Source organism: Sorex araneus, chromosome 8, assembly GCF_027595985.1.
Source record: "Sorex araneus isolate mSorAra2 chromosome 8, mSorAra2.pri, whole genome shotgun sequence".
Classification (NCBI taxonomy): domain Eukaryota; kingdom Metazoa; phylum Chordata; class Mammalia; order Eulipotyphla; family Soricidae; genus Sorex; species Sorex araneus.
In genome coordinates, this window is record NC_073309.1 from 40244895 (window position 1) to 40254134 (window position 9240).

At 58.3% G+C, this 9240-nt stretch overlaps 1 protein-coding gene across 2 annotated transcripts; it reads right to left on the minus strand.

The window, feature by feature from the left end:
* On the minus strand, nt 1–4801 carry SBSN (suprabasin). Of its 2 annotated transcripts, XM_004600742.2 has the most exons (7): nt 4144–4801; nt 3483–3819; nt 2971–3323; nt 2521–2820; nt 1226–1288; nt 1085–1129; nt 1–92 (listed from the first exon to the last, which is right to left on the minus strand). In XM_004600742.2, the coding sequence occupies exons 1-7, from the start codon at nt 4798–4800 to the stop codon at nt 69–71; spliced, it is 1779 nt and encodes a 592-aa protein (XP_004600799.1). In that variant the 5' UTR covers nt 4801; the 3' UTR covers nt 1–68. The 2 variants fall into 2 exon arrangements, with proteins under 2 accessions (XP_004600799.1, XP_055002147.1); XM_055146172.1 differs by lacking the exons at nt 2971–3323; nt 3483–3819 and having other exon boundaries at nt 2521–2766; nt 4372–4801.
* Nucleotides 4802–9240: the final 4439 nt, after the last annotated feature.

The following is a 9240-nucleotide window of genomic DNA, read 5'->3' on the forward strand; positions in this document are numbered from 1 at the left end:
CCCGGTCAGTCATGGTTATTTCAGCTGAGAGAACAAAGTCCGTCTGTCCGGCAAGGCCAGCGCTCAGCCTAGGGAATGATGTTGGCGACGCTCTGAAAGAGAGAGGGAGAGAGAGAGAGTGTATGTGACACAGGGTTGGCTGACAGGAAAGTGGGATCGCAGCCCCCACACCCCCTAGACACAGGAGAGGGAGCCGGACCACCAGGGCCCAAGAAATGCTTGGTTCCACGGGACTATCATGATAAAAAAAAAAAAAATTAGGGGCGCTTTCCAAATAGGAATCCACTCCCCATCTCAACTTGACTGGGGCAGATTGGCCCAGTGATTAGACCCAAAAATGGGTGTTGGTGCCTAGGGGCCATGTGGTTTCAGGGAATCAAACTGGGGTGCTTGATTCTGCGAGACGGGCAGGCCTGATTCCTGTGGAATCTCCCTGGCACCCTCTCTTAAGGAAAGCGATATCTAATCTCGGGAGAATGTGGAGGCGCCCGGGGGCCTCTGCAGAAACCAGGAAGCCTTGTGAGTTTTGCCTCTGAGAATTCCCTGCCCCCAGAGCGTCCAAGAAGGAAAGGGAGTGAGTCTCTGGGGACCATAAACAGACCACAGGCCTCCTCCTCCTCCTCCTCCTCCTCCTCCTCCCCCTCCTCCTCCTCCTCCTCCTCCCCCTCCTCCTCCTCCTCCTCTGCCAGGGGAAACTGAGGTGCTTGACACAGAGAGTTAGGACCCAGGGGGATGCAGAGACCCCAGGAGTTTATTCAAGGGTCAGTGGGGGCCAACTAGGAAGAGGTCAGCTTGACAGGCCCCCGCACCGGGCAGCTGGGGTTTCCCAGTGGGTAGAGGCAGGAGGGAGTGGAGGGGCAAGGCCAGGAGAGAGGGGGACTGCGCATCCCTCCCCGAGCCCTCAAGGGCTGCAGGCCTGGCGGTGTCTCTCTCCTGACTTGTCGTCCAAGTGAGGGGAGGGAAGGCGGGGCATGTGGGTGGAGGGCTGCAGGGGGTGCGCAGCGTGTTGTCTATGAACAGGTCGTGGGAAAGGAGGGGGCCAGGGTGGACCAGAACAGAACAGATGGGCCCCAGATGCACTCACCCTCCACAGAGCTGGAAAGTTGATGAAGGGCTTGTTGACCGAAGCCTGGAATTGAAGGATAGGAAACTGTTACTCCTGTCTGTCCCCCCGACCCTCGTCATCCTTCCCGCCCCCACATCCACCCGGCACCCCGAGACTTACTCCAGATGTTAATGTAGTTCCGGCCCCTCCGTGCTGGCCGGTGGACCCGCCGTGATGACCGCCCTGTGGACCAAGCACAAACTGTCACGACAGACCCGCGGCCCTCAGGCCTCTACTCTAGGGTGATGGGGCTCCCCTCTCAGTTCTGTGAGAGAGAGGGAGAAAAGCCCAGAAGGACGCTGGTCCCCCCGACGAGAGCCCCCTCCCCATTCCCCTGCACTGGCTCCAGGGCCAGGCACGTGCAGGCCCTGACACGTGTAAGTACCAGGGTAGTGCTTGGCCTCAGCCCTGACCCCTCAACACACACTCAAGCCTCGCCCCTACCTTGGGCCAGCCCCTGCCCTCAGCCCTCTCGGCAGCTCCCCCACAGGCCTCTGGCTGCCGCCGGCCATGGACACAGTGACAAGCCACATTCTTCTGGCCTCTACAGAGATCCTGCGGTCCGGCCCGGAGCCCCCAGCCCTCTCTGCCCACCCTCCATCATCACCCCACATCCACAGTCTCTGCCCCCTGCCTGGCACCTGCGTGACTAAGAGCAGGGGCCTTGGGTCAGTCCTTGGATGGTGGGGGTAGGGGGAGGGAGGGGCGGAGATCACCTTGAGGTGGGCAGGAGTCAGCCTTCTCCTCTCCCCCAGCCCCTGCTGGGCACCTGTTCTCCTGCCTCCGGGCCCTGCTCCCACTCATAAGCAGAGGCCAGCCCCCCCACCAACCCGCTCCCTTGCCCCCCCACACCCCCTCCTGACCCTCTCTGATGCAGCAGTGAGCAGCAGATGAGAAAAAAGAAGCTGGGCCTGCTTCTCGCCAGAGCTGCCGGCCCCCAACCCTGCCAGGGCCTGGGTCCCCTTCTCCGAGGATCGGGGAGGCACATCCTCACTCCGACTACCTCTGAGGCTTGTCATGAAGCTTAATCAATGCCCTGATCAGGGCTTATCTCCCCGAGCGAGGCCCAGCTGGCCTCATCCTTCAGCCCTCGTTCCTCATGCCTCCCTCTGACGGGGCACCCAGAGCCCCCGCAGTCAGGAACGCTTTCCTGTACCCGGAAGGTTCTGCAATCCTCTTATTAGACCCCACACACACACTCTCCGACCAAGGGTGGGACAGGGCCCATCCCCAAGACCGTATAGAGGGCGCTGTGGGCGAGAAGGCGTCATCCGGGTCCTCTCTGAGGAGGCAGGGCAGAGGTGCTCGAGCTTCGTGCGGGACGAAGGCTCTGCGGACTCCCCAGAAGTCCCCGGCGGGGGGGACTTCTCCCTCCGCCCACCCCCCTCCGCGGTACCCCACCCCTGTTCACCTACATTCAGCAGCTGGTTGGCCTCCTTGCCGGCTTGGTTGACCCCATTATGAACATTCTGCTGCAACCTGTCCGCCTCCTTCCCGGCCTGGCCAGCAGCCTGGTGGACACCTTGGCCAAGTTTCTCCGCCTCCTTTCCAGCCTGGCCAGCAGCGTGGTTGAACCCTTGGCCAAGTTTCTCTGCCTCCTTCCCGGCCTGGTTGACCCCTTCGTGGACCCCTTGCACCACCTTGTCTGCTTCCTTTCCGGCCTGTTCAACGGCATGGTGAACTCCCTGGCCGAGCCGCTCCCCCTCCTTCCCGGCCTGGCTCACTCCATGGGACCACCCCTGCACCTCCTTCCCAGCCTGCCCGGCAGCATGGTGGACCCCCTGACCCAACCTCTCTGCCTCCTTCCAGGCCTCATTGGCTCCCTGGTGGGCCCCCTGGCCAAAGTGCTCCCACTCTTTCCCGGCCTGGCTGACCCCAGGGTGGACCCCTTGGACTAATTTGTCTCCCTCCTTCCCGGCCTGCCCGGAAGCATAATGAATGTCCGAGCTGAAGGATTCCATCTCCTTCCCGGCCTGGTTCACCCCGTGGTAGGCGCCCTGGATCACCCTGCCCCCCTCGTTCCCAGCCTGCTCGGAGGCGTGGTGGACCCCCTGCCCGATGTGCTCGGCCTCCTTCCCCGCCTGCTCTGCCGCGTGGTGGATCCCCTGACCTACATGCTCTGCCTCCTTCCCGGGCTTCCCAGCGGCATGGTGCACGCCCTGGCCTATGTTCTCTGCCCCCTTCCCGATCTGGCCAGCAGAGTGGTGGATCCCCTGACCTAATTTACCAGCGTCCTCCCCAGATTGCCCAGCGGCATGGTGGATCCCCTGGCCTATGTTCTCTGCCCCCTTCCCGATCTGGCCAGCAGCATGGTGGGCGCCCTGACCTGCATCCTTCCCAGCCTGCCAAGTGGCAGGGTGGATGGAGCCTCCCTGGCCAAACCTCCCTGCCTCGTTCCCAGCCTGTCCAAAAGCATGGTGGGCACCCTGACCTAATTTATCTGCCTGGTTCCCGGCCTGCCCAAAAGCATGGTGGGCACCCTGACCGAACTTATCTGCCTGGTTCCCAGCCTGCCCAAAAGCATGGTGGGCGCCCTGACCTAACTTATCTGCCTGGTTCCCGGCCTGCCCAAAAGCATGGTGGGCGCCCTGACCCAATTTATCTGCCTGGTTCCCGGCCTGCCCAAAAGCATGGTGGGCGCCCTGACCCAATTTATCTGCCTGGTTCCCGGCCTGCCCAAAAGCATGGTGGGCGCCCTGACCCAATTTATCTGCCTGGTTCCCGGCCTGCCCAAAAGCATGGTGGGCGCCCTGACCCAATTTATCTGCCTGGTTCCCGGCCTGCCCAAAAGCATGGTGGGCACCCTGACCTAACTTATCTGCCTGGTTCCCGGCCTGCCCAAAAGCATGGTGGGCACCCTGACCCAATTTATCTGCCTGGTTCCCGGCCTGCCCAAAAGCATGGTGGACCCCCTGACCTAACTTATCTGCCTGGTTCCCGGCCTGTCCAAAAGCATGGTGGACCCCCTGACCTAACTTATCTGCCTGGTTCCCGGCCTGTCCAAAAGCATGGTGAGCCCCCTGGCCTAACCTCCCTGCCTCGTTCCCAGCTTGTCCCAAAGCATGGTGGGCCCCCTGGCCTAACCTCCCTGCCTCGTTCCCGGCCTGCCCTATGGCATGGTGGGCCCCCTGACCTAACCTTCCTGCCTCGTTCCCAGCCTGCCCAAAAGCATGATGGACCCCATGACCTAACTTATCTGCTTCGTTCCCAGCCTGCCCAAAAGCATGGTGGACCCCCTGGCCAAACCTCCCTGCCTCATTTCCCACCTGGTTGACCCCATGGTGGACTCCCTGAATGACTCTGTCTGACTCCTTCCCAACCTGTCCAGCGGCGTTGTTGACCCCATGCGCAAACTTCTCTGCTTCCTTTCCTGCTTGTCCGGCACCATTGTTGATCCCATGAGCTACCTTGTCCAAGCCGTGGTTGAGCCCCTGGACTCCCTTGTCCAGCTCCTTGCCAGTCTGGCTCCCCATGTTGCCAAGTCCATTAAAAACCTTCTCCACTTCTCTTCCAGCTTGAGTGATTCCATTATTGATGCCTTCCAGGGCTTTGCCCACTTCTCTCTCTGCACTGCTTAGCCCTCGGTTGATCCCTTCAATGACCTTCTCCAGGGGGTCATCTTTGGCCGCCCATGCAGGCAGGGTGACCAGGAGCAATAGGAGGGAGCAGGAACCGACCCAACTGTTGAGACGCATGTTGTTGGGGAGGGAGGGAAGCTGCAGAGAGCAGCCAGGGAAGCAGGGCTACTATTTATCCCCTACCTGCCCCCCTCTCTCCACCCCGCATGACTCAATTACCCCTGTGAGGCACTGACTGGGTCTCCAGTCAGGGAGGCGTTTCCCAGGGAGATTTGGGGTTGAGCAACGGAGAGGAGGAGGAAGAGGGGGTGAGTCATAGCCGGAGAAGGCTCACATGGCATCGGGCTCCCTCTCAGCTCGGGACCTCCACCCCAGGACCCAGATTCTGCCCTGCCAACCACCTCCTCACTCATTCCTCACTCACTCCCCCACCGCGCTCACGCCTCTCTCCCAGCCCAGCTCCAGTCACCAATCCCTGGGACCCTGCCTCTCCCGCGCTTCCCGCTCAGGAGCTCCAAGGAGCCAGTTCCTTCAGCAAACAGAGTCTCGAAAGATGGAAGGTGCCCCCAGGAGGGATCAAGGATGGCGTCTGGCCAGCTTCTTATGGGTCTTGGCCGCACTCACACATGAACATACGTACATGCAGCCACAAACCGCCCTGCATCATACAATGCCCAGCCACTTGGACCTTCTTCCAGCGCCTTCATCCCATTCAGCTCTTTCCTACCTTCTGGCCTTTGCCCTTGCCGGTCTCATGTCCTCTCCATGGTCACTCATTCTGTTCTTGGCTCAATGTTACCCTCTCAAAACACTCAAAACTTGCGGTCCAGGTGATGGTACGCAGATAAGGTGCGTGTCTTGCCTGTCTCCAACCCAGGTTCAATCCCTGGCACTCCATAAGGTCCTTTGAGCTCAGCGAGGAGTGACCCCTGAGCACAGTGCTAAGAGTAAGTCCTGAGCACTACCAGGTGCGGCCAAAAAAAAAAAAAAAGCCCCCCCCCCACACACACACATACACACACAAAGAAAAAACTCAAAATTTGGGTCCAGAGGGGCTGGAGTGATATCACAGCGGGTAAGGCATTTGCCTTGCACACGGCCGACCCGGGTTCAATTCCCAGCATCCCATATGGTACCCTGAGCGCCACCAGGAGTGATTCTTGAGTGCATGAGCCGGGAGTAACCCCTGTGCAATGCCAGGAGTGACCCAAAAAGCAAAAAAAAAAAAAAAAGGGGGGGGAGCAGAGAGATAGTACAGTGGGTAGGATGCTTGCCTTGCATGAAGCCGACCCAGGTTCAATCCTCAGCATCCCATAGGGTTCCCTGAGTCAAGCCCCTTGCCAAGGAGTGATCCCTGAGACAGGAGCAAGCCCTGAGCACTGCTGGGTGTGACAGAAAAAACAAAAACAAATAAACAAATCAAACCTCAAAACCTGCCCTAGCCTCCCGCTGTTATGCTCTGTAGCATCATCCTTTTGTTTTTCTAACTTTTCCAACTCCCATGACCCCAAACAATGATCCCAAATTTTGTTGTTGCTGTTGTTTTCTCATCTGTCCAGTCTCCCAGACTGGAAGCTTTCAGAGAACAGGGCCTTGAGCGGTGCTGGCCACTGCCCGGTCCCAGCTCCTTGAACTTTAGGTGGGGGGAGGGACAATAAAACCTGAGAGGTTGCACAGATGGATTAGAAGAAATCCAGGGCAGAGAGTCCGGGCCTGAGCTATCGAGGGTGAGGAAGTAGGACCTGTCCCGTCTCCAGAGCTGCCTGGGCCCCTCGGGGAGGATCGCAGAATGAACCCGGGCCTCCCGCCTCCCAGCCCCTGGGCGAGGGCAGGGGTCTGATTGCCATGAGCTGGGACAGGACGCAGTGTCTCCTGAAAAGCCGGTTGAGGCAGCCCTGGGGAGGGGCGGAAGACCCGGGGCAGACCTGGGATGGGGGCCAGGAGCTCATCCTGCCCGCCCTCCTCCCCTTGGGCTTCCGACATCCCACCCTAAAGGGCCAAGTGGAAGCCTAGTGGCCTGGGTGGGAGGGGGTGATGACTGAGAGAGGGGCAGGGCATGAAGCGGGGATTCAGGAGGGCAGAGGGCAGGACCTCTCTCTCTCTCTCTCTCTCTCTCTCTCTCTCTCTCTCTCTCTCTCTCTCTGGAGCGAATTCAGAAGGAGGCTGAAACCAGAACAATGAGAGGCAGCGGGTGGACACAGCTGGGTGTTGTGGGGAGGGGGGCCGTGGAGAGGGGTGAAGATATTTGGGTTTGGGCGCCAAGGGGAGAGAGGGGGTGGAGGTGGGATCGCTGGTGGGAAGGCCAGGCAGAAAGGAATGCACAGGGTGTGAGCGAGCGGGGGTGGCAGAGGTATGCGTGTGGGTGCCAGGTGTGGTGAGAATCCGCACGTGTTTCCAGCTTTTGCTCAAACAAGGCCCACTCCCCTTGGAGGACCCAGTGCCCCACCCCGGCGCTGGACACTTGGCTCCTCCTGGCCCAGGGCCCGAGACTGCTGCTGCCCTGTCGAGGCTGTGCCGGTGGGGGTGACTCACGGTGCCAGGGCACTAAGCTTTAGCTCACTGACTGGTCCCAGTTTCACACTCCAGGAACGCAGCCAAATCTCTGGGCAACCTCAGGTGTGGTGATTCTGCCCATGTCCAGAGCCTAAATGAGGGTGTTTCCCAGGCGCTGAGATTGCTGGGTGGGGAGGGGGAGTGGTGAGCCTCAGTGGCGAGTTTCTCCTTTAGCAATGGACTCGGACCTCCCTCTTGCCCCATCCCACCCTGCCTTCTTCTCGCTGCTCCGTTCCCATCTGAATTTGATCTGGAACTCTCCATGCACCAGGTAGGCCTGGAATTGTCCCTTGCCATCCTCTACAAGTCTAGGTGGTATCAGTAAGTAGCCCAACCATCCCAGCTCTCCCCCAAGGCACCCCCAGGCAAGGAGGAGGCGATCTCTAAAGTTGTGGGTGTTGCTGAGTGCTGGAGCACCTACCGTGTATGTGCGATGCCTGGGGTTCCAGTGCTGGCAACAGGGGAAAAGTTTGAAAGACAGAGGAAATACTCACCCTCCTGGAGCTCGCCAGCTTGGAGCTCAGGCCCCTAGCCAGCCTGTGTGTCAGGGACTGTCCCTGAGACTCAGTGGTCAGCTCCCACTGCTTTGGCCTGTCTCAAAATCCGCCTGGCTCTGAATCTGCCTCCGGGAGATGAGAGTTCATGCTTTAGTTGGCTCGTTCTATTCCTTTCCTCACTTGTTTCCTATTCATGTTCGCTGTTTCCTTTTTTCTGACAGTTTTAATCCTTTACCTCTATTTTGAAAAACAGCTGACTGCACCTAGGTTTTCTTTTCTTTCTTTCTTTCCTTCTTTCTTTCTTTCTTTCTTTCTTTCTTTCTTTCTTTCTTTCTTTCTTCCTTCCTTCCGTTCTTTTTCTCTTTCTTCTTTCTCTCTTTCTCTTTCTCTCTTTCTTTCTTTCGTTTTGTGGCTACACCTGGTAATACTCAGGCATTACTCCTGGCTCTGTACTCAGGAATCACTTCTGGCAGTGCTCAGGGGACCATATGGGATGCCGGGGATGGAATCTGGATAGGGCGCGTGCAAGGCAAACACCTTACCGAACTATCACTCCGACCCACACCTAGTTTTTCAAATCTATTGCTGCAAAGCTATACAAAGCCAGACCTTTTCCATCCTGGTTTCATTGACACGGTCTCCCCCCATTAGCAAACATTATCAAAGGGGACATATATTGTCCAGTGTGTGCCCCTTCATGCAACTAGTTGGTCTTAATTCACCAAGAGCCTCATATGCTTCGACCCACCTCTCCAGAGCCACACAAGCTGGGCACTCAACTCACCGCCCCCCTGCCAATCCCCACCCCCCAACACCCGCCACCCAGCACAGGTGTTGACAAACTGAGTTCCCATGGAGGTTCTGGGAAGGAAGAGGTTATGTCATCCTCTCTCCTTATTCCACACCTCTCTCCAGGATGACTCCTTCTTGGATCAAACCACCACTCCTTCAACCTTGGTCATAGTCATGTGTCACCTGCCCCTGCAGGGAAAAGTGCCTGTGAGTCAAGATGGCAAGCCAGCCCCCACCCCCATCCCTGTGCGGTAGGGAGGGGGACCCAAGTGTCCGTTTGTCCTTCCGGGTCTCTGCTCTGTACTAGGCTGAGTTCTAGGGGCTGGAGGCTGCTGGTAAATAAAACTGACCGGAATGCTAGCTGAGGGGGGGGGTTGTATGGGAGTGAGGGTGTTTTACAGTTTCAGAAGTGGGCAGTGAACAAATAACTAGATGAAGACCAGCAACAACAGAAGGCCATGGGGAGAAGGGGGGGGCGGGGGGTAGTGAGAGGCTGGGACTTGGCGGCTGCTTGGATGTTGGGAATCAGAAGAAACCCTTTATGAATTAATAAAGATGACCTTTATTAATGCAAACCAACGTTATTTATAGAGGGGACACCTCCATGTTACACATTCCTCTGGTCAATGGAAGGCAAAGTGATAAAGGGGGGCAAGGCCTCGGCCTTCCCAGGGGTTAGACAAAGGCCTTGACCTTCTCAGGGCCTTAGACTACT

Excerpts from the sequence above, each read along its gene's own strand:
- SBSN (XM_004600742.2), bottom strand. The coding sequence starts at position 4,800 with ATGCGTCTCAACAGTTGGGTCGGTTCCTGCTCCCTCCTATTGCTCCTG. Across the intron at positions 2,821-2,970 it reads TCCACCCTGGGGTCAGCCAG|GCCGGGAAGGAGGGGGAGCG; the intron begins GCCGGGAAAGAG and ends GGAGTGAGCCAG. Across the intron at positions 1,130-1,225 it reads GAACTACATTAACATCTGGA|GCTTCGGTCAACAAGCCCTT; the intron begins GTAAGTCTCGGG and ends CTTCAATTCCAG.